The sequence below is a fragment of the Astatotilapia calliptera genome, chromosome 16 (assembly GCF_964374335.1).
Source record: "Astatotilapia calliptera chromosome 16, fAstCal68.1, whole genome shotgun sequence".
Lineage (NCBI taxonomy): Eukaryota > Metazoa > Chordata > Actinopteri > Cichliformes > Cichlidae > Astatotilapia > Astatotilapia calliptera.
The window spans coordinates 22398080-22422979 of record NC_137437.1 but is presented as its reverse complement, the minus strand read 5'-3'; the positions used below and the strand labels follow the sequence as shown (position 1 = coordinate 22422979).

At 39.9% G+C, this 24900-nt stretch overlaps 1 protein-coding gene across 15 annotated transcripts in view; it reads left to right on the top strand.

Annotated features, from left to right (window-relative positions):
* Positions 1 to 24900, top strand: part of LOC113008116 (plakophilin-4) — a 152669-nt gene that overhangs the window by 5389 nt on the left and 122380 nt on the right. For 4 of the 15 annotated variants that reach the window (XM_026145289.2, XM_026145287.2, XM_026145288.2 and 1 more), the window contains exon 2: positions 15785 to 15921. The exons of 2 other annotated variants lie outside the window; for them this stretch is intronic. In XM_026145289.2, the coding sequence (XP_026001074.2) occupies positions 15793 to 15921 (129 nt within the window). In that variant the 5' untranslated portion in view covers positions 15785 to 15792. Of the gene's footprint in view, positions 1 to 8987; positions 9156 to 13460; positions 13540 to 15784; positions 15922 to 16884; positions 17175 to 24900 lie in introns of those variants that run through there. 9 more of the 15 variants (XM_080291114.1, XM_080291113.1, XM_026145286.2 and 6 more) reach the window with 6 other exon arrangements.

The window sequence follows — 24900 nt, the reverse complement described above, 5'->3', positions numbered from 1 at the left end:
TCTATCCCACATCTACGTGGTTTTCTCCAGAGGCAGTAGATCTCTACTCCCTACTTTCTTCTTTGAGAACAAACCACATGTAGGAAAAAAGGGATTTTCCAGTGTGGAGTGTTGTAGCTGTTCCTTTTTTTATCACTCAATATGAAAAAATATGCATTCCTATTCTCCAAAAATATGTGAAGATAACAGTGTTGATATGGAAAAGTATTTCAAGGTGTCCTGTCAGTTTTTACTCATATTGTGCACAAAATAATAATAATTAGAGAGCTATAATTTATGTATGTGGTTCATTCAGTTTTGTTTTGGCATGCGTGGATAAGCCTTGACATGCGCGGCTGCTAGCTGATTGTTGATCTAACTGGATATGTAGATGGAAAGAGCGCCAGATTTCATGCTTTGGTTGGATCCCAGACAGCTAAAGATAATACAGAACACAAAGCTTGTCAGCTCTTCTAGAGATTAGGTTCACAATAGACTTCGGTCCAGTAAAACAGCCCTCCATTGGCCCGACATGCTGAGTCTGGAAAGGCGGCCCCACATTAGTGTGTATGTGGACAGTTAAGCGGAGAGGCAGAGCTTTTCCCCTCACTGTCGCTTGCTCCACATGCGGCCTTACTACTGGAATCTTTCTCCAAGCTCATTGCTTGAACAATCCAATCTCTTTAAGCCTATCTGGCTGCAGAATTACCTCAACCAGGCACATAATACCTTGTTGAATATTTCAGAGTGCTACTCACATTATCACCCCAGGCAAAAGCTATCACTTCGCAAATCATGAAAGGAGGAGTAATATGAAAGTCCATCTCAGTGGGGTGCTTAACATAACAAGCAGGCACCCCCCCCCCCCCCCCCCCCAAAAAAAAAACAAAAAACCTTTGTGTAGTCGTAAAAAAAATTTCAAATGCCAGAAAGACGCTGGCTTTTGAGCCAGTTGCCGTACGGCTTTTAATAATTCAACATGCTATGTAGTCTAAGCTCTTATTTAAAGGTTTACAGTACTGGACGAGTATTGAAATTGAACCAGCAGACCCTACCTATAAGTGGAAACTGTAATGGTGTGACATTTTCAGTTTGTAACTTAATTGTTTACATAATTTCTCAAACTTTTAAAATCATATTTTAAAGACATGACAGTACTTAAGTTACAAACATAAATTTTGGCTATGTACCTCTTGGTTACTCCTCTTTAAGCTAAAATTGCTTGTTTGTGGCATCAGATGTCATCCCAAAGTGGTATGTGAGTGCTCCTGGTGACTGTATTTAGTCAAAAGGTGAAGGTCGCTCCCCAATGTCACTTTAGTGACCACAAGGGTTATGCATGCTCACAGGGTACAACTGAAAAGTAAACTATCTGCAGGATTTGTCTGCCTCACCTGTTTCCATAAAAAGATTCACTTCCTAAATGTCAAGGCATTTAGAAGACTGCAACAAAGTCAAATTACCTCTGAAAAGGGGAGTTGTTGACACTCGAAATAAACAAATAAATACAGTTCAAGGCCGCACATGACATTTAAAATGGCATTTTATAGTTCCCAATTTTGTGTTTGGTCACGGAGTTGAAAGGCAGATGTTGGCTATATGATATCAAAGCCCATATTGTATCTTTTCTTTCTTTTTTTCTGTCAGAGCAACCTGATATAGTGACAACATCAAAGTGGGCATACCTGACGTCTTAAGCCAAGGGTGCACCCTCTGATTTAACTTAAATGAACTACACACGGCTCTAAAGATTTCTTCTTTTCCTAGCACACAGCTTACTCAGATTATGTGCGCCAAGGAGAAGAGAGATGCTCTAGAATTTCTTAGCTTCAAAGAAAACAAACACAAAAGTTTCTGGTTAATATCTGCAAATTGCTCATGTTGTACTAGAGAAACTGTCACATCTATGCTACCAGCTTACAAATGCAGTCAACCCGTTAAAGGTTTCATTCTCGTCTCAGCAAGAACAGTTTTTTTTGGCACCTGAAGTGCACTTTCCGTTGCTTGCACCAGTAACCCTGAACAATGCCAAGCCCTTTAAGTTTTGGATAGAAGTCATTCCCAGGTGTTCAGAGATAATTTGAGATTTCCTGTTGTTTCCGACAAAAGCCCCAAAATGATGGGAAGAAAACTGCATGCCACAAGAAGGGGAGCATCTTATGTTACCACTGGGATGAGACATGGCTTGTTGTTTAGATCTCTTTAAGTTCCAAAATTGCCCATTTAAGGCAGTGAATTTTTAAAATGTCCCATGGTTAGACATTAAAATATGGACATGCATCAGAACTCAATCATTGATTTAAAATGTTATCTGGTGGTGGTTGGATGAACTGACATTTATTTAAGCAAGGTAATTCTGTCTTGAGCTGTAGTGCTTTGCATATTGGTGCCCTGGCTGTGTGATTGAGATATAATTATAATGGATAATCCTCCCTTTCGAAACCTAGTATGAACATACTTCACGAAATGAAATGATTTTTTTTTTTTTTATTCAGTATGACTCAAAATGAGTGACTGAGGCTCTAAACTGAGCACGAAAGTTTTCATATAGACTTGCACAGGACCAGAAGTCTTTTTGCAACCACAGGTACCGCCCCCTGGTGATGTCAAAAACAGTGCAGGTTTATGAGACCTTTGCATTGAGTTTAAGCTTAATTCATACTTCTGGGATGACTCTATATACAGGCCTATGCAAGTACCCAGTGCTGTTGCCAGGATTTATGCTTGTGTGTGGTATGGCTGCGTTGCAGTTTTATTGCCAAAACACTAGCTGCTATTAAGGGTTTCGCTCTTTGTGTCAATCTTTTTTTTTTTTTTTTTAAACAATTTGAAAAATGAAAAATTGGGGCGACTGTGGCTCAGGGGGTTGGGAATCGCATCTGTAACCGGAAGGTTGCCGGTTCGATCCCTGGGCTCTCTGTCCTGGTCGTTGTGTCCCTGGGCAAGACACTTTACCCTACTTGCTTACTGGTGTTGGCCAGAGGGGCCGATGGCGCAATATGGCAGCCTCGCTTCTGTCAGTCTGCCCCAGGGCAGCTGTGGCTACAACTGTAGCTTGCCTCCACCAGTGTATGAATGTGAGAGTGAATGAATAGTGGTATTGTAAAGCGCTTTGGGTGCCTAGAAAAGCGCTGTATAAATCCAATCCATTATTATTAAAAATGGTATCAGGAAATGTGAAGGAGGAAACTACGTTGATTAATTGGTGTTAACATGATGTTTATGTACCTACAGTGATGATTTAACGCAACATTGGGTTGCCCAACGTAATCCTTGGTTCTTGGAAAAACAGAGTGAGATGTTTCACTATGGGAATCGCGTTGTTGTGATCAACTACGGAAGCTCCAATGACACCACGTCTGTCCATAACAGACCTTGTCGAGCCATGCTCAGAGATCCGCCTCCTTATTAAAACATGGCCGACCAGCCCTTTGTTACTCATTGTAAGCAGATTTCTTTGTGCCCAAGCAAGGAGGGAAGTGTTGGTGAAACAAATCACTCTGTTTTCAAGGAGCCAGAGGTTATGTTAAGTAACCCCCTTTTTTTGTTTGTTTGTTTTTTGGTAACTTCGCTTGGTGTTTTCACTGCGGGGAGATGCAGCCCAATCCAGCTAAGCTCCAGCACTGCTCAAGATCTAAGGTTGGACCCTGATGCATTAGATTCCAGCACTGCCTGACCCAGAGATGACTGTGCAACATCCAACTTATAAAAATGCTTAAAAGCCAAAGAGACCTTTGGTTGGGTCATAGGCTGCTTCCATGACTTCAGCATCACTCAAGCCTGACAGGTTTAACCATAAGGCTCTCTTACCTGAGTGCAGCCCATTACACGCCCACAACCTTGGCCTGCTCCCCTGGAGGACGAAGGATGAGATTATTGACTCCTGGGTGTAGAAGGTGAAGTCCTCCATGTCCTCTAGTTTGAGGAGGTTGGAGCATCAACTCCATGCCATCGACACCGGACTCGCTCATGTTTTGATCAAGGAGGCCCTCAAATGATGGGGGGCATGAGCAGAGACTCTTCCTGGATATCACTCGTTGCAGTAGCAGCTCGCAGGCAGTGGTCCTGACTGTTCTTCACTGTTACTCTCAACCTCCTTTCCCATACAAATGATAAATATCAGATGAGGGTCCCTGCCCGAGATGGTGGCACTACATGATGCGGGGAATCGGCGGGATACAACCTCTTTAGCCTTTGATTCTGGCCCTTTGGTGGAGATAAGAGCCATAGCCATGGTTAACATTCATAACATTCGTAACTATCACTAGCTGCCGTCAAATCCAAGCTAGTAGCAGCGAAAGCCAGTTCAGCATGTTAGAATAAGAAGGCGGAGCCCTGAGCACAGCGTGACAAGGTCAGTCATGGACAGACGTGGTGTCACTGGAGCTTCCGTAGTTGGTCAAGCCAAGGCGATTCCTATAGTTAAACACTAAGCGAAATTAGAAAAAGAACTATAAATTCCTGTCACTTTCCAGCCCACGACACAATGTCCATCTTCCATACTGTCTGTGGTAGTGAGTAAAAGACTCCAAAAATCCCCCTAAATTTAAAGATGACTGCTAATCAGAGCAGTATCTGAAATGATAGTTAAATTTTGAATGTCCTTACAGTAGAAAAAGGCATTAGAACAGTGTAAGAAGACTGTAACATTAAAGTTTAGTTTCCTTTTATTGCACTAAGGAAAATTGCATTAAAATATATCTATATTTACTTTTCATCGATACCCTGTGATCACTTTAGATATTACAAAACTCAGTATTGTCTCACAAATATATACTCTCTCGCCTACATTTTGTTTGTTGGGGTTTCTCACTGTAGTATACGCATGAAAAATGATGGGGTCATTGATGAGTAGCCTTCCAGCAATGTGTTTCACAAACATGTTAGCAAATCACTGTGAAGACACCACTTGACTCTGCAGCACCATCTGCTCAGCTGTGATGTGGCGTGTGCTGCATGTGCTGCAGGCAGTGGAGAAAGCATTGTAGACAATCAAGCTGGAGCCGCTCTACCAGGGAAATCATGTGATGACAACTTTTACAAAACATCCAAAGTATCTTTTCCTGCATTATCTTGTCAGTTTCTGTGCAACATGTAAACCGATGCAGATCTGTGATGGACTAGGCTGATGATTTGCTAGCTTCAATTATTTCAGTTATTTATTTATTCGAACCTTGTTTTGCTATCAGAGTGCATTTAATTTGAAAGGTATTATTCTTTTCCTTCAATTAAATGTGAATGGAGATCAAAAATCCTGTCAGAATAGCTTCTTCGTGACACAATAAAACAGGTTGTTGGGCACTATTTTCACCCACCTTCCCTCCAGCAGTTATTGGCAGTAGTCACTGAAATATTCAACCTAAGTTGGTGCTGACTTTTTTTTTCTCTCTGCCTGATCTGATTTCTGTACAGTAACCTGTCACCTCAGAACGTAAACATTTTAGTTTAAAAAAAGTACTCATGTGCAGAACAAATCAATCTGTCAAGAGACAATTTTCAAGCTGTAATTCACAGCTTGTGGTAAATACCAGATTGGCATGCAGGTTATTGTAGAACCCCTTAGCTGCTTAAACGAATTGTTGCTACTTGACTGTTTCTAGCTTGCATAGAAATATGGCAAAATGTATGCTTGTAATACTTATTGTATGCTATCTCTATTCTGTCTCTTGATCTCTGTTTGAAAAAAGTGCAGACTAAAGGTACGTGCTGGGCTAATCTTGGAGTTTATATAACTTTCGGATACCTTTCACTGGCTATCTTGTTATGGTGTACATTTTTAATTGATCACAATAGGAAAAAAAGGAAGTACCATGTAATAGTGGGTCTTTGTGCTTAAACATTCTTTTTACTTTTTCAATAACATTAACTGAACTGTTTCATTTTGAAAGCAGTTGCTTCATTTCTTTATGTTTTGTATGTATATTTGTGCAATTAATAGTGGCAAGACTGAAATTTGAATGGACAGCAGCACATTGTTTCATGACCCCTGCCTGTCAACTCTGAAGCGCAAGGCATTGAGTAGGCAGTGCTGATGCAAATCAGTTATCAGAAAATACACTGCACATCTTTAATGTATCTATGCACATCCCTCTTTAAGTTCATACTTCCCAGCAAACAACAGTTGGAGTTTTTGCTGTTGTTGTTTTTACCAGAGTTCAGAAGTCAGTCTCACTAAATTCAGTCTTTCGGTGTGAGTATTTTATAATTATTGAAGCTTACTGTGTTCACTGAACAATTATTTTAAGCAATGTTTAAAGCCAGAAGACCAGAATATCTTTGGAGCCTAGAGATTGTCTATTAAAACGAAAAGGGAAGTAGTTTGTGTCAATATAAAAGGATTATCTTTTACATCCCAAAGCAGAAGAGCTATTATGATAACTAGAAAATGGCTCTGGTCACTGTCACAGATACATTTCCTAGCTCCTTTAATCATTCTTAATTAAGGTCAGTACAGTTATCTTTTAAAGGACGACATTTCTAAATTGCCCGAAGAATCATGTTGGATGTCCATTGTTCATTCACTCACTATAATTCTTAAACTCTAGCAGATATTGGTAATTGGTGATGTCTGTTAATACTTTTGTGTGCAATCACAGGACTTGCAGTTATTACGGCTTATGTTTTTGTTTTTTTTTGGTTTTTTTGGCACATCAGAGTTCTTGATAATGTTTTTGGAAGTAAGTTATCTTTAAACTGTGGGTCCATAGTGTAGTAGCAAGTGAAAGGTTGCTGCTTTGATCTCAGCCTGAGACACAAGGGTGAAAGCAGATAATTCCACCATTAGGATTCATGAAACTTGGACTTATTATGAGTGGATGATGATGGTCTCAAAACTTTACCATGTTATTTCAACAAAATCTCTAATTATTATAGTTCTAAAAATATAGGAAAAAAATACTGAAAGTGGTGTTATCAATGCTTGCAGATGGCAGTATTTATAAGTGTCATTAAATGAAAGGCATTTTCCATCCCTCTTTTCAAATGAGCTACTGTCATTGATGAAACACTTCCTTATTCGAAGTGTGAATCAAAGTGCCAGCAGTAGCAGCAGCAGCAGCATTATACTGCAATAATAGCGACACGCCATTATGTGTAATGAGACGACATAAGTCAAGTGTAGGCACAAAAGTGGCCTAAGTACTCTTGTGCTTGGGGTACTTTTTAAATAAAAGTATAACATGACTGCTTAACACTTAGTTTCACAGTAACTAAAGTAAATTGACCTTGTAACTTTCAGGAGGTGCACAATAGTGTTACACAGTAAAACTGAAATATATATTCTTGGGTCTGGATTTTTTGCCAGCTGCATTTTTCAATTTGTTCTTCCTGCCACATGGAGTGCAGCTAGCAAGCGGAGCTAAGAATGCTCGGTTGAGACATTTGTTTACTTTTAGATTGCATCACCAGTTGCTAGTATCTCTTTCGTTTGGTTGTTCTCAGTGGTGTTCTCAGAAAGCTTTCTTGTACATTTACTTTAAATTACTTGGAAATAGTTGAAGTAGCTTCCTTTTTACTTAACTGAGATCGCTGACATGCACTCTTGCTCTCAGACATGCCTGGTAAAGTTAATATCAGCATAATGATCACCTTTCCACCGTGGGAGCTCAGAGCAGCAAGTGCAAGGTACAGTAAACACAAATATCCTTTTTCCGACAGCAGTGGAAAAAGCAAAGATTCTCTTGCCTCATGATAGTTGGGATAGACTCCAGCTCCCCGCAAGCCTGGTAAGGACACGCAGAGGAGAATGGGAGGGTTGAATTTACAATTCATTCCAGTTACAAGTTTATTTGTTTTCTTCTTGTTCATTCAATGTTTAACCAATTGGCCACAAGTTCCATTGAGCAGTTCTTTCAGGGCATCTTGGAAAGATGACCCCTTAGTAAGTAGTTTTTTTTCCCCTCCCCTGAAAGTGACCCTAAACGAGGTCTAACAGCGGGATGGTTCATATTATCTTAAAAAGGCATGCAGGCAACAAGCTGTTCTGAAATGGCCTACAAACTCTTACAGCGGAAAACAACCATTAAATGCTGAGTGAGCTTAGTTATTTGCGTGACACATTTCATTGTGGGAGCCAGAACACTGCCAATAACAGTAATGCTGATTTTTCCTTTTCAGTTCACGCCCTTTCGGATGGTCCTGGTATTTCATGACATAAAATCTAAACAGGATAATTTGAATTGATAGTTATTCCAGTCAGCCGTGGGAAAAATGCTTGACACGGCAAATCGAGTGCATAGGGTTGATAAAAGTCACATTGATTAAACATATTTTAACTCGGCTGAGAAATTAGGTTAAATAATGAACATCCGATGCCATGTTTAAATCCCAAGATACATTTGTCCGGTATAGCATACGTTACAAAAGGAATTAGTTTTTTTTTAAGTTTTTTTTTTATATATATATTGACTGTTTAGATGATCTACACAACATTGTTATAATTCCCTCTTGGAAAGCATTTCTGCTGAAGTTGTTGTGTTTCTGTTGTAATTGTACGCAGAAAGGCTTTAGGGTGTTAAATGTATTTGTCTAACGACGTGTGACAGAATGAAGCATGTCTGTCTCGCACAGACCCCGATTCTATTTAAGGGATTAGCATGCAATCATTATAATTTATGTCCCCGCATGTCACAACATATTACTGGTGGTGACATGTTGGAAACAGCTGATGAGACTTCAGTTGCGCCTCTCAGCTCCCTGTTAGTTAAGGTATTGAGAGGAAATGATTTTGAGGGTGAATGATCTGTAGGATTTTTGTTTGCAGAAAGTTACTCTTGCGTTTTTATCGCTGCACGGAGCAAACACAGATTATTTGGTGATGCAGTCATCTCTTCAATGCGCTTTTTAAGTAAACGTGTCTTGGATGGTAAAGTGCAGCTCAGGACTTACCCACGTTTCTTTCCCGCCCCCCACTGTGCTGCAATGACTGTGTTCCCTACCTTTATTCATTCACAAGCCCTGCCCTGTGGCCACACATGCTCATATACCTAGACCTCAGGTTATTGCAACAGTTCTCGGGGTGAGGTCCAACGTGTGAAGTGGGCATGGGTGCAGCTTCTGAGTGATTTCCTTCCCACACTCTTTGTTGAAAAGTGAAGGAGATGCTCTCAGGCTTTCGTCTCTATTCACCACAGCCTTGTACGTCTAACGTTTTTAATCCTGTATCAACAGAAGGACAGGTATGTGTCTCACTCAAAGGAAACTACATCTTTCTTTTGAGCTTATTCAAGGTAATTATTGACAGAGTGATTGTGTGTGCGCAAGAGTGACTGATTCTGCTTTGGAAAGGAGACATTCCTGTTGGGTGTGTCAATATGAGCAAAGTATTTTTCAGCTGTTGAAAGCAGCAGAAAGTCAAACATCTGGTTGTCTAATAATAACTTTTTTTCTTGTTTTGATCCTGGCACGTCCACTATGTGGGGCTCACAAGAAGTTTTCATTATTTTCTTCAAAATGCTATTTTCTTGTGAGCACATTACTAGCAAATCCATGTATTGATGCTTAGATGCATATTCTGTCTGACGTTGGGGTCAGTCAAGGTTCATACAGTTTGATTCAGACCATTTACACATTTGTATTTCTAAATTCCCACATCTGCTCATAGCAAATACTTTGTGAGGATGTCCGCCAGTGTTTCGTAACCATCTGTTGAGTCTAATAGTTTGCTCAGTTAAGAGGTCTAGAAATGGCTTCAGTTTCAGGGCCATACCTAAAAATGAAATGCTGCTGTTGTGAATGAGTTTTTTTTTTTTTTTTTTTTTAACTTTCCTCAAAAGTGTTTTTGAACCTCTCTCTGTCTTTGTAGCGTCTGCTGGACATAATTTGATGGTGTTTTGTGCATCAGGAAAGTCAATACACTGTTAAAAAAGAAGCAATTTAGTATTGTGGGTCTTTGGGGATGTTGTTGTACCTGCGAGATTATTAATGATTAGTGATGGGACTGAATTTCTCCTCACAATAAAAGTCAGTCTAGATAAGCTGGAAGCATTCATGCGTCGCATGGCCCTGACAGCAAACGGTTATTTATTTATTTTTCTTACTTAAAAATATAACTTGAAATACATCAAATGATTTCACTCGTCAGATTGTCCTCTCAACATACGGTAATCAATGCAACTTGGATATGCTCATAACATGGTTTTTGTTTGTTTAACCTTGGTAAACTGTATAATGCATGTGTGATTATGCTGCACTGAGACAACCAGCAATCAGACATACACCGCGTTGGTTTGAAAATTACACATCTGACTCTTCATTGTATTTTAGAAAACAAGCTTTCTGTCTAATAACAGGAATATTGGGGGATGATTTGCAACAGGCCTGATTACTTCAAAAAAGATTCACAAATTCAGTGAGGCTAATTGGATCATGAACAAATTAATTAATTATTTTGAGGCATTTGTATTGTGATTTTGGGATCTGCGTCAGACTTATTGCACCCATGTTTCCATTACAGATCTGGGGGTGGGGGGAATCTGACCAGCAGCATGAATGGCATCCAAGCATAAATCTAGCTCCATTTGTTTTCCTGTTAGGAAAAACCACAGATTTTATGTCCTGACAGGCTGGAGTTTGTGCAACCTCCACAAACACAATAATTCGCCATGACGGAGAAAAGTGAAATGCAAGATAAAACTTGTGAGACAGTCCAAGTCACTGCATCACAACCACTCAGACTCACTACTACGTTCTGTAAAAAGTCTTTTATAGGGTGCTGCTCAAAAGGCAAAGTTCTTCATGTGACTTTTTGTCTTCATGTGTCATAATACATTTAAAGTTGTGCATTAACTATCAAACTGTAATTTCCAACAAATATTAAGTATACATTTAGTGAAAAATTCAGCCTGAAAACTGGTCTTTAAGTAGCTCTCGCCTGTGTTTGTGCCATTGATTTTTCCCAGCTGCTTTTAGCTCAGCAAGTCAAGGCAATCAACTGCTGCTTCTTTGAGATTCCCTGCAATTGAAATTCAGGCTAATGTACTATCATTTCTCAGCTCGTCTCCATTTCTGTGCTGAATGTCGGTGATGTGGTGTCACTCAGCCCCCTGGAGAGAAATTTGCTTCCCTGAAAGTCAACAGATAAGGGTTCTAATGGGTTTGACGTACAGGACCAATTACAGGAACACTGCGTGTGTTCAGGTGATGGCAATTTATCAACTTTGCAAGTAAAAGGGACTGAAAAGGAACTTTAAATAAGAAACAATAAGAGGATTTCAGAAAAAAATAGTCTAAAGGAAAACAGTTGCTTTTATTATACTTTTGCAGGGAAAACTAATTTGAATACAGCAGTGCGTGCTCATTTGCCACTTTTTTGGGTGCATCTGTTCAGTTGCTAGTTAATGTAGAAATCTAAGTAGCCAATTACATGGCAGGAGCTAGTTAAAGATGTCAAACCAAGCATCAAAATGGGGAAGAAAATGACTTAAAGTTTACGTCATCATTGTTGGTAGTGGTAGATTGACTGATTTGAGGGTACTACTGTTTTGGTCTAATGGTGTGGGAGATATTTTTTTTATTTTTTTTGGCATAGCTCGGCCCACTTATTACCAACTAAATATCACCGAGTATCACCTCAATTTGGTTTAATGAAGTTGAAAATGAGTTCACTGTACTCAAATGGCCTCTACAGCCACCAATAGAGCACCTTTTGGATGTGGTTGAATGGGAAATTCACAGCATGGATGTTCAGCTGCCAAATCTGCAGCAACTGTGTAATGCTATCATGTCAATATGAAACACATTCTCTGAGCAATGCTTCCTGGCAACTGCCATAAAGAATTAAAGCCGTTCTAAAGGCAAACACTGGTTCCACCCAGTTCTAGCAAGGTGTACTTAACAAAGTGGCCAGTGAGTGCATGTATAATGACATCAAGATAAACTCCTCACCACTGTGACTTTGACAGCAGTGCTGGCTTTTTTTTCAGCTGCTCCCTCCTTCACCGCTGGATGGAAACGCATATTTGTTCTGGGACAGATTTCACCCAGATTCAATATGCTTCCTATACGCAGTGTGCTTCCTGCCAGGTTTGAACCAGGGATCGTGACAGGTTATTACCGGAGCTGTGATATACATCTGCTTATTTCATTTAATTTTTTTAACTTGTTTTTCATCAGATTGTATAGCAGCAGACAGTTTTAGTACAAGTAGGACAATAAACTGAAAATCCTGCTAATTTATTTGCAGTGTTTTTGTTGACGAGACATCAGACTTTACAGCTTGACAGCTGGCCAACTAGCTACCCAGCAGGGACAGTTACAATAAAGTAGAATCTGCACACTGTTCGCTCAACTTCCACTGCTTCATATCTTGCAGGCAGAGATAATATCTTGTCATCAAATACAAACGTGGCTCGGAGCCTTTTTCCCAGTTTATCCCTATCCCGTAATGCAGTCTCTGAATGTGGAAAAGCCAGAGTCGACAGTCCCTGATCCACACGGACTGCCTTATTCACTGCATAGTCTGTGTGCAACTCAAGATGCTTAATATAGCGACATATCATCTTGCTTACTTTTTACCTAAAGTGCCAATCTACAGACAGACACAGACATTTATGTTCAAATAACACATTATTTTTCTCAAAGGAAACATTTCTTCAGCATCTCTTTTCGCTCTTGGGTGGGTCTTTGTTCCTGGCTTTTTAAGGACTACTTCCCAAAACACCCAACGTGCTCTGATTGGCTGGCTAGTTCTTGCTATGTTATGGCGAAAATCAGACATTGATCTCCAAATGAAGTCTCGTCAACAAGTATTACTAGCAAGAAAACAATTCAACTCACCACAGTTTATAGTGTCACAACAAAAGGGTCTGACTACTGGGCCTGAAGATTGATTTATTTCTTTAATTCGGTTAGAAATACAAAAACAAAACCACAAAACATTTCTGCTTGGTGGTTATGTTTGATTAGAGCAAAGTTTGCTTGTTGTTTATTGAGAGACTCGCAGATACATGAATGCCGTAAAACTGTGTATTTATCTACAAACGAGCCTTGGCTTTCACCTCAGTTATTCCAAATATTGTGAGTAGAAGAAAAAACACATCTTCAGAAAAATGTCTGTCATAACCTTAAGTAGGCAGTTATAACCCAAAATGCTTCCTAGCAGAAATATGAGACGGGTAAACATGCAAAACTCTAACAAAGGTTTCCTTCTTCACTCTGACTTCTCAGAGTCACCCTTTTTCTTCTGCACGTCGATTGCTAGTGACAGATAATAGTTTTTCTCCCGCAGCGCTTGTTGGGGAAGGTGTTACTAGACACGGGTGGTTTTCGAGTGATCCAAGGACTGATTAATTCATGACTGTAGATGAAACTGATTGGGGGGGGAATGGAGGGGGGAAAAAGGCTGTATATGAACTTGAAGCTCTGCCTCAGCTTTCTTTATTGCTATCCCCTTTAAAAAAACCCTTCATTTAGGTTTTGACACATTAGAAGAAATAAGTTTTCAAACCCTGTGGCACACTCATTTTCCCTTTATGTCCTTTCAGTATGAACCACATTTAGTTTGGGAAACGGTCACCAGAAGAGGTGTTGTGTAAGAAGCTGAGAGGAGTGGCCAAGTCTGAGGTCAGTAGATCAGATCATGTGATCCAGTGTGTCAGGGTGGGGTCAGACTAAGACTTTTCTTGGCAGACTAGGAGACACTGAGGATTATAATGCTTACAGGGAGATTTAGCTTTGACTAGAAAAGGATGTCTAGTAAAAGAGAGGCTTATTATTCCATGTTGAATAGGTAGATAAGTCTGACAGTTGATGAAATTCATTTTCAGTTTTCTTTAGTCTTGCTGTCATGCAGGCTGTTTGTATTCTGCTTAGTCAAAGGAAACAATTATAACAGTAATAATTAGACACTGGCTTGCTTCTTTATCTTGACCACAATGAGGTCATCTTTATTCTGGAGGAACTACGCAGTGTGGTTCTTGCGCATTAAACTAATGACAGCCTTGAAATCTGCACAGATTGGGTCTGCCTTCTTGGCTTCTTACCTACTTTTAAAGCTTTGTACTTGTTCTTTGAACTGTTTAAGGGCCTGAAATACCCAAGTTTCAACCCACCAGGCTTACAGTGAGGTTTTTCCTCCCTCCCTCGTTTGGAGGGCAATACAAAGAAATGTTGAAGAACCAGTCAGCCATGTGCTTTTAAGGACTGTGGTAGGTTGGCAGCTTCGCTGTCTTCACTTGTATTTCACAGCTGCTGAAAAGTCAACGATAAGCACAGTGAAATCATTGTAGACCAAATATAATGGGGGATTTCAGTGGTAGGCTTCTACACCCATCACAAATTTTCCTTCTTTCTTATGGTGCCTTCAGCAAGGTTTGCTGTACTTCCTGGATGTTGTTTTCTTTGGTTCTCTTTCCTAAAGTCTGCTCTAGTCTGGACAAGTTTAGCCTGCTGAGAAATACTGAGATTATATACACAGATTTTGGTCATATTTTCACTCTTTAGTGTTTTTGTTGGCACGTCATTTTTTTATTTATTTAGTTTTTTTTTTAATGGAAGATTGAATGTTAAATCCTGTTTTTATAGAATATACCGTGATAAACATGTCATGTACCGTTATACCTGTCCTGCATAGTTAATTGCAGCCTGTTAATTAAAAGAAAAGCAGAAGAGTTTTCTTTCCATCCTGAATAGGTTGGCAACTTCTGTGAGTTTTCAAAATATGCCCTCAGTCAGTCCTGTCAGTGTTTTCCTCTGTGTGTGAGTGTATGTGTGCAGCAGTCAGGGAGGAGGAGCTCAAATTTTCTAGTTTCCCATTTCTGGCTTTTCTGGGAATAACATGGAATGTCCTGGTTCAAAGGCTGCAGTTGAGGGATGTGGTGGGAGGTAGTGGAGCACTGTGTTGTAAACTGCAAGTGAACAAGCAAAGTACCTTGGTGACTGATCAGAGGATGTATGTAACGTGGTATGCAGGACATTACATATATTACATACTTAACATACTTGGTGTTAGTGAAGCATTAATCTGTAATACCAGAGCTGGCATGTGATTCTTCACATCTCAGAAACATTGAATGTCTCACACTGCCTTGGTGACGCTCTCCCAGAATACCTCTGGATCACATTTTGTCCACATGTTTCGGGACCTGCAAAACTACATGCTTGTAGATTACACCAGCAGTGCAGTATCTCAGTCGTGTTTATTAGACCCCCTTGCTTTTGGTGTGACACAGCCATCACAGCCTTTAACTGTCTTCTCTGGTGAATCTGGATCCACCTCAAGCAAAGCTCCCTTGACGCTGTCTCCGTCAACAGAAATAATGAGATCATAACTATTTGTTCCACTTTCTCATTTCAGTTCAGAAACACCTTATCACCTTTTTCCAAAGGCCTGCCCTCTCGCATCTCTTGCAACATCTCCAATACATCCAGTAATACAGAGAAAAGTCACCTGTGGACACACATGTTAGGGCAACTTTTGCATTGCTAAGATTGAAATTTCCATTCCATTTTTTGGCCTCACCAGAATCGCTGGCTTTCCTTTTGTTTGTGTTGGATTTTTATATGACTAAATTTCATACATAAATCATTATTTAAGTCGTGTGTTGTCTCAAGACCATATGGCATTCATTTGCACTGTCACAGACATAAAACATTGACAGTCCTTTTCTTGTTTGGGCCATATGGCATGTGTGGGTGTATGTTTGTGCATTGCTGGTGTGGTGCGCCTCCACTTCTCAGCATCGCTTTGCCTGCGTGTGTTCGCACGCGCACGCACCCAGTCCGGTATGTGTGCAAGACTTTTAGCCGAGCGCCTGTGGTGACCAGAGCATTGTGTGTGTGTGTGTATATGTGTGTGCGTGTGTCCCAGCAGGAGGAATGCCAGCTCCTGAGCAGAGCCCAGTGACGGAGGAGGGGCTTCTGCTGACCATCCGCGACAGTTCAACTGGCCGCAACATGGAGGCTGACAACACCGCCAACAACATCCTGGCCTCCGTCAAAGAGCAGGTAGTGGGTTTCTTCCACTCACACTGTGCTAAAAGCCCCTTTGCTTCATGTTAAATCTCTGATATTACAGCACAGTTACAGCGTTTATGAACCATTATTTTGTATTGGGACATTTCAGAAATGTATGCATGGCTTTTTTCCCCCCACTTATTTGTGTCACACAACATGTTAACACTGTAATTGTATAACTTAACGTTGAAAGTGGTCACATCTCAACGTGTGAGATGATGAAAAGATTTTCATTTACAGCCGAATCCTCATCATAGACTTTTATTTGCTTTATTCTATTGTGAAAAAAAGTGAAGTGGAGGAAGCTTGACAAAGAAAGCGATTCATGGTTTATCGCCTGCAGTTATGGCCTGGCTTGTATCAGAGGACAACTAGAAAGATCATCTCTAGCAGGGATTGAGAGCTTGAGTAGAGACGTGCCCTCTGACTCACTCCGTTTCCCTCTGTGATTCATCCACGCCCCCTTTGGTTTTTTACACACACTCCTTTTTCTTTCTGGCTTCACTCCAGTCCTTCATACTTCTTGGGAATCCAGCACAGGGCATAATGTGCTACAGAGATTTTGATCATTATTAATAATTTGAAATTCCCTTGTGTGAAATCTTGCGTACATTTCCTGAACTACGCTCATGTTGAGCTAAAGTTTGAGAATGATTAATGGTTTTCCTTCATTTTATTATTAAAAAACTTTTTAAAAAAAGGACTGCACGAGTGCTATTAAGACTTGCTGCAGGAAAGTGGGTATTGTTTACATGTGTGAGGAAGGAAGGAAGGAAAGAAGGAAGGAAGGAAGGAGGGAGCACCTGTCATTGTCACTTCCTTCCTTAGAATAATCCTTGGTGGCTCATCCGGTTGGAGCAGATATCCATGCAGGCGAGCAGGAAGGGCGAGTAGCCTGCCTGAGCTGTTGCTTTTAGAATGACTGGCTGGAGGCATGGCTCGACGGGGATTCCTGCCGAAGAGTCGATACTTTAAAATTATAGTTCTCCTCGGAGTTTATGCAGGACAGAGTTGGAGAAATGAATAAAGGGATGAGTGCGAAGGAAAATGCGTAGAAGGTCAGAGACGAGGGTAGTTAGGGTTTCGGGTTTTTTTCCGTCCTCTACTTATATGTGAGGTTTTCCTGTGATTGTTGAGAGAAACCTTCGAGGGATCGCGCTGTGGATGTAAACATGCATGTTTTGTAGCCATGTTTGTGGTTAGGGCTGAAGCTAAGGAATGAAAGTGCTTGACAGGAGTGTTTGGTAAGTGTTTATTGTGTTAAGGCTGCATCTTTTATTTTTTGTCTTTGTTCTGCTTCTTTATTTAGCAGAGTTTCCTCTCTTTGACTAGTCTCGTTCACTCCTCGTCTTCCCTCCTCTTCGTTCTCCTTGGAAATTTCATTTTGTCATTGCTGTAGTTACAGCTGCACAGCCTTTGCCCAGATGCCCAAAGAAGGAAAGGCTCACCAACATGTTGGTGTTTATTCACTTGGACATGTCGCACTCTCTCTTTCCTTTTAACTACTTGCAAACATCAGCCTCTCTCTCCCTCTCTTTTTCCCCCTTTGCTTTCTTTAGCCTGTAATTTTAGGACTTGGTTGTGTTGCACTGTAGCTCCTGGAGTCCTGTTTGTGCTCTGTGCTTGTTTAATAGCAAGCACCATCTGGATGACACATCCATAATGGTTTATTACAGATCCAGTGTTTAAATGTCAAAGTATTTCTTGCAGCTCGTTCTTATTTGCCTCTGAGAAGCACGCGTGCTGTTTCTCAAGCTTGAGTCAACTCATAGCAAATGAACTGTATTGTTATTCAGTATTAACTTCATAAATTCTCAATCTTCAGACCTATCTTTGAATTAGAATTTAATTTAACCAAAGGGATGATTATTATTTTTATTTATTTATTTTTTAAATCTTTAAATCTGTCTTAGGTCTAATTAAAGCAATGGGGCAGCATTGGCACTCATTCAGACCAGACTAATTATAATTTGGTGTTTTTCATTATTTGATTTGATTTCAGTTCTTTTATTTTTACGTTCACTTCATGTTAATTTAGGTTTGTTTACTGAATGGATAAGCTTGTTTCTGTTGAGTTTTTATTGTTTTAAATCTTTATTTTGCGGTAAGTTTTTAGGATTTTGAGTATTTCTTTTTAATTATAGATGGGTAATTTACATGGGGCAAGATTTGAGGAGTTCAGAACACGGTTAACTATGTAGGCCTCCCAGTCTTAATAATCGAATGTGCCAACACCTCTTCACTCTTGTAATAATAACAAATTTGACCAAATTAAAAGAGACTAAAACTACAGGTCTTTCCCGTATGTATCTATATATATTTGTTCCGCATTATTCAGGCATATCCAGGCAAGTTGCATCTCCTTCGGAAGAATACTCGCTCATCTTCTCAGTAAATTCCAAAGAATTTGGGGTTGGATGCACAGCTGCGTGCTTGTTCAGAGATTCATCTGTAGGTGAGCATCACCTTACTCATTATATAGCTGAACGTGGCTCACGATATTCAGTATGATTATCAAAACATTTGACCTAAATTAATTGAATGCAGTTTAGACGCACAAGTACCTGCTATGAACAAGCAACATAAGAGGAAATAATATTTGTTTCTACTTTAAACATGTTGTTTGTTTTGTACATTTGAGTTTAATGAATCATTTAGTGCAGACGTTATTCCTGTCACATGACACCGTGAAGGCTCTAACTTCCTGGTTGTCTGGGTAACTTTCTGTGTGGAGTTTGGATGTTCTCCCTGTGCCTCCATGGGTTTCTTCCAGCTACCGCCGGCGTCTTCCCACAGATCAGACATGCTTGTTAGGTTAACTCCTTCTAAAATAGCCATGGATGTGAGGTAGATTAAGTGCTTAAAGTGCATAGAATAAAGTGCTATATGAATGGTTGAATGTGGGTCGCAATCTAAAGCGTTTCGATTGGTCAGAGTGACTAGAAACTGCTATAAAAGGGCCACGAAAGCCCCAGTCCCTTTTTCATTTCAATTTCTATTGGTGAAAGGAAAAAAAAAAAATAGAAAATTATGGTTTTTGTTCTTCTCCAACTGTATTTTTAACTCGTGTGTATTCGTGAAGAGCATGTGTTTGACATTTAATATTCTGTTTTCTTTCCAGTTGTAATTTTTGTAGCATCAGAACACAATTTGCATTAGTTTTACATAAAGTAGGTTGTAGGGCTATGCGATATGACCAAAACCTCATATCCCGATATAAAAATTCTATCGTCCGATAACGATATAAATCACAAAAATGTAACCTTTTCTGTAAATTCTGTGAATCTCGACTTGCGGGAAGTGTTTCCAGCTGCGCGTCATGTAGCTGGAGTCCAGTGTTTTAACCGATGCATGAAACGATACATTTTTAGACATAAGTTGTAACGGCTGCTGTTTTCTTTGAGAGTATTTATTACAGAGTTCTGCGGGGAAAAGCCGGTTCTAACGTTTGATGCTAAGGTTTATTTTTTAGCACCTGGCGGCTCTTTTTTACGTCTCATCCGTAAACAATCTGCTCTTTCACGTGATTCAGTTTATTTTGAAAAGTCTCAACAGGATCTTGAGCTTTATTGTGAAAGGTTTATGTGGAACATAAACAAGCAGACACGCGATGCTGTTACCGTCGTTGTTGCTAACCACAACACATAAAAACAGGCGCTTGTCTGTCTGTAATGTGGTTATTTTAAATATAAGAGAAATAGAGAACTTTAAGAAATTAATATAGCCACTACAGTGACCATCAAAACGATGAAAAAATATTGCCGTAAACAGATTATTTTTGCGACACCACGAAACAAACGATAGCGTAAAATGAAACGATAGACGTTTTTATATCGTCATCCGATATATATCGTTATATCGAACAGCCCTAGTAGGTTGTGTGTCAAAGGATGTTGTAGTAGTGTAGTAATTTTAGTTTCCATTGTACCCAAATAAAGTGTTGTATGAGTGGATAACCTAACAGGAATGTGTATGTGTCTACTCAAATAATTCCATTATGTTGGTAGACTACAATGCAAATTGAATTTATGATTGTTGTTATTTTGATATGTGAGACAATGGCATTACAGATTATAGGGAGAGTTACGCAAGCTGTGAAATACTGAAAACATCCTAAAGCCAAGAGATGGGCTTCTTACAACAGTGTCCTTTAAATTTAAATTAAATAGTGTCACATTTGGTGGTTATTAAAATGATTATTTTAGAGATGATGGCTGCGATCTATTCTCTGGGAGCTCATTGGTAAGGTAGTTGGGTAATTTAGTAAGTAAGTGCATTTCATGTAAATACACATACTGTAAAATGTAAATGAAAACCTTTTATGACGTTAAAGTGATTGTTGGTGAATAATGGTGGCTGCATCAGACACCATTGTCAGCAGCCTTTAAAAACAAGCCAAATTGAGACTTGAAACAGCTATATAGGAGCTCTTTGGCTGTCTGAGTGGGAAGCCATGACATCCACTGCGCAGGCATTAATGAGGTAGAGGTCAGGTCTTTAAAGGGCCATCTCATTGATCAGTTTGACCTAATCTCTGCTTTCTACTGCTTCTCCCTTGAGAGAAATAGCTGCAGAAAAGGAGGGTCCTTTCGTTGCATCAGCTTCGATCTCATCAGCACCAAGTACTTCTTATACAAACACTTCTCTAGTGGCCCCTCGGTATACCTATTTTTAGGTATGTTAGTATTAAGTAGGTTGCAGAAACAGACAGAGGGGGAAGGATGATGGGTGACGATAACGTTTGCGCTTTCCTGACAGCGTGCACGCTGTACACGTAAAGTCTGTGCATAGTTGACCTGTTATTAACTTAAACCTTGAAATGCCAAACTGTGTTTTATTATTTGTATTTTTAGAAGTTATAAAGCACGGAATTTTTTTTTTCTTCAAACTTTTTTGTGGAATAATATAATAATTCTTCTATTATATCTGCAGTACTTGAGTATTTCCATTAAAATTCGTGCTCATGAGCAGTTCAGGCAGTACTTCAAAATGTTTTTAAAGCAGTAGGAGCTTCAGGTTGGAGCTGATTTACTTCTTTATCCTTTATTTTGGAAAAGACTGATTGTTTGCTGATGTTACTCTATTACAAATATGATTTACTGTTGTATATTGTGAGTATAGTTCATGCAGTAATATGTTACACAATACACATTTGCAAGTGCACTAAATGTATACAAGAGGTTCCACACTAAAGAGACTGCAGGAGCCGATCCTTTCCTGCTCAACATTCCCACTTTACTTCCTGGCCTTTCCCCTCTTTCCTCTCGCTTGCTCTGCGTTGCTGTTGAGGCATTTTTTCAGGAGGGGGACTGTTTTTTTTATCCTTTATTATGACAGGAAAGCTCAAAGAAGTAGACAAAGAGCAGGGGGGAGACGACGCAAATGCCTCTGGTGTGGATTCAAACCTTTGCCTAATAGTTCGCCTGCTCAACCTGTTGGGCTAAAGCAGTGCCGACTGTTGAGCTATTTTAATGAGGGATTCTGTCCAAAAAATGCTGCTGCTACTCAGTGGATCCATAATGCAGTGGTTTACACATTTACCTAACAAGTGAAAAGATCCCTAGTTTGATCCCAGGAGGAAACTGTAGTTCTTTGGAGGTTGTATCAGGAAGGGCATCAGCATAAAAATCTGCCAAATAAAATATGTGGCGCTACATGCTGTAGTAACACTCAAATGTGGTAACCACAACCACAGCTGCTCTATCATGGCTAGACTGATAGACCAGTATCAGTGGTTTCAGAATTAGTCTGCCTCAAGCATTGCAGAGACGTGTCCCTCGAGCAAATGAGTAATATTAAGATTGTGGTGTGTTGATTTTTGGAAATGAAACGTTTTGCTGCACTCCCGTTCCTCCTCCATTATAAAGCTTTGTTGTTAGAGTAATGCTGTTATTAGCTGTGCCTGGACATGCCTATATGCATGGCACAACTAGCAAAAAGTTGTGTTCCAACACACCACCGTACAAAAACAAAACAAAAAAAACACCACCACCATCACCACAGTGGAATTTTCCCACTTTGTTGGAGTCAATTACACATGAAAAATCTGTCTGCCTTCTGCTTTTTTGTGGTAAACTGAAGTTACAGTCTGTGACCCTGATTTCATCCAAATCAGGCATAGACACACGCACGCTGGCATTCTTCAGAGCTCAGGAACTGACCTTGCTTTCAGTGCTACAACTTTACCCTGTTAAAGGCTTGATGAGCTGGCTGAAATATTACTCACTTGAGATACCCATGAAAGCTTCTGTCTTGTTTTAATGAAGCCCAAGTCATCTTTGTCCAAGTGACCCAGCTTAAGGAGTTAATAGTTGGGGTCAGAGAAAAGCTCAGAGGCAGTGGGTTTTTTGGCCATTATGCATTTCCATGCCCTAAGCCCACAGAAAGGTTGAGTTCCCTCCGTAGGCGATAGTGTCTGTTCCACTTCCATAGGCGAAATAAGGATTCTAATTACTATCGACTAGTGATTTTCTCCACTTCTCGGGGTCTTATCTGCCTTCCTCTGCCTGGTGCTGCTGCTGTGACACAGGCAAGGAGAAATCTAGAGGCATAAGCATTCTGGCCTCGATTATAGTCATAAAAATGGAAGCCGGGCTCCGAGCAATTACCCCATGGGGGAGCAGGACAAGTATGAGAGAGAAGTGAGAGAGATTCAGAGGGGAGAGATGCAGGTGAAGGAGAGTGCGCAGATATACAGAGGAAAGACAAAACGCAGAGATGCCGAGTGGGGGGGCAGAAGCGGGAGTGTGAGCATGATGGAGAGAGGCAGAGTCAGAGAGGCTGTCACCTGTGAATGGTTCACTAAAGCTCTCTGACAGGAGGCTGTCAACGTAGACGAAAACAGAAAAGAAGGAAAAGGGGAAGAGAAGATAATCTGCTCCCAATGTGACACGATGTCAAAGGAGTGGTCTGTCTAGCCTGGCGCAGCAATGCTGTTTTCTACCCAGCCACGGGAACTCTCCCCCCTCCCCAACTAGCCTGTTAATACTCATCACCATCACTGTCATCATCATCATCATTACCACTATAATCATTGCCACTGTCAACAGCACACACAGGGAACCAGGTCATTTGGAGCAGGAGTTTCACTTCTCACATAAGAGGGTAGGAGTATAATAGTCCTTGGAATTGCCATGCATCCATGGATGAAGTTCAGGAAGATGGCTGGGTGAATCCAAAGTGAGGTTCGTGTCTTTATCCCAAACGCCGCTTAGTTGAGTTGCACTAAATGACTGTGGTAATCGCACAAGCCACTGCAGTCTTTGTTCACTGCAGCAACCTCTAGACTGACGGTCCTTAAATTGCTTACTCACCTTATTATACCTTAGAGCAATGACACAACACTATTGATCTCTCTGTGGAATTGTATGTTCACACGTCTGTGATTTCACTGCTGCAGTATTTTTGGCCCCTTTTCCACTTGAGAAGATACAGATTGTCTTTGAGTTACTTATTTACTGGCAGTATGTCTTGGTATTATTATCAACATCATCACATAAGAGCTTTTGTTGAGGTTCAACAGCTTGTAGCTGCTCAGAAACAAAAGCAGCTCTGGCGCAAAACTTGGATGAAAAGACTTGGTGAAGAAAGAAAGCGATGACGAGGGATGAGGGATGACGGCATTAGATTAGCGGCACAGGCTTTAGAAATGTTTCCTTGACAGACATAGCCCCAAATAATAAGTGGGTGACACATGCTTTTATAACCAGGTTTAATAAAAACAATACCATAAAGACTGAGGTCCATTTGTCATTAAAATACTCGATTGGGTTAGGTTTTGTAGTTGTTAGTCAGGTAGTTAACACGGGTTTATTATTTAAGATAATTATTGCGCTCAGCTAATTAGTGAAGATCTCGTTTCCACAGTTACTCTGCCTGTTAAATGTGCTCCGTGTCTACTACCTGGAGAAAGCTACCGGAAAAACGCTTTATTCTCTTCCTGTTTTGGTTGTACAATCAAGCCTTCATTTCCCCAGCAGAGTTGCCCTTTGGCAAACACAATTATAGAGTGAAGCGAGGCTCATAGCAAACCAACCTAAAGGCCGATTGTGCCATTATTCTGCATCCACTGCACAGTGCAATGAACATTTGCTCCATAATGATCAGTCAGGTCAAACAGTGTTTCAGTTGGCACTTTAAAAAGGAGGAATTGTATTTTGTGCTGTAGCGTTTTTTTTATAACAAAGTATTTAAAGCTTCAAACTGCTCCTCTTGAAATAGTGAATTTGTATAAATTGTGCTCTTTAGCGTAATTGTGTTTCATGCTGTAAATGCTGTTGGGGTGGCGGTTCAAAGGACGTGATTTTGTTGGGAATAAAAGATGTACCACTTGAGTCTTTTTTTTTTTCTTTTTTCCCCCTTTTAATTTCCTCCAACTATTAGTGCCAGTCACACACAGTGTTGGTCAAGTTACTTGAAAAAAGTAATCAGTAACTAATTACTGATTACTTCCCCAAAAAAGTAATCCCGTTACTTTACTGATTACTTATTTTCAAAAGTAATTATTACTTAGTTACTTAAAAGCACAATTTACAACCTGAATAGGTGATAAAGCGATAGATCTGTCAGGCCAATTCTACTTTTTCTGCATAATCAATCATACAAAATGTAATCAAATGGAAAAGTCTCTTTTTAAAACTTGTTTTATTAGTTTTAATCTTTTAACTTTATGCATCAAGAAAAAATTTAATTATATGCAACATTCTCTGACTTTAAATGTTAAACTAATTTATTCAACCTATTTTCTGCACATTCCAGCATATAAAATATTTTTTGTGTGTGTTTACACTCACTCTTTCAAATAGATGCAAGTAAAACAGCAGAAAACTAGAAAAATTTGCATTTCCTGCGAAAATGCAGTGTGGATGCTTAAAGCTGAAGCTGTATGCAAAAAGTAGCTGAAAAAGCTGAAAAGTTGCAGAAATTGTAAAAACTTTGCAGAAGCAAAAGAAGTTTGCTAAAATGGAATAA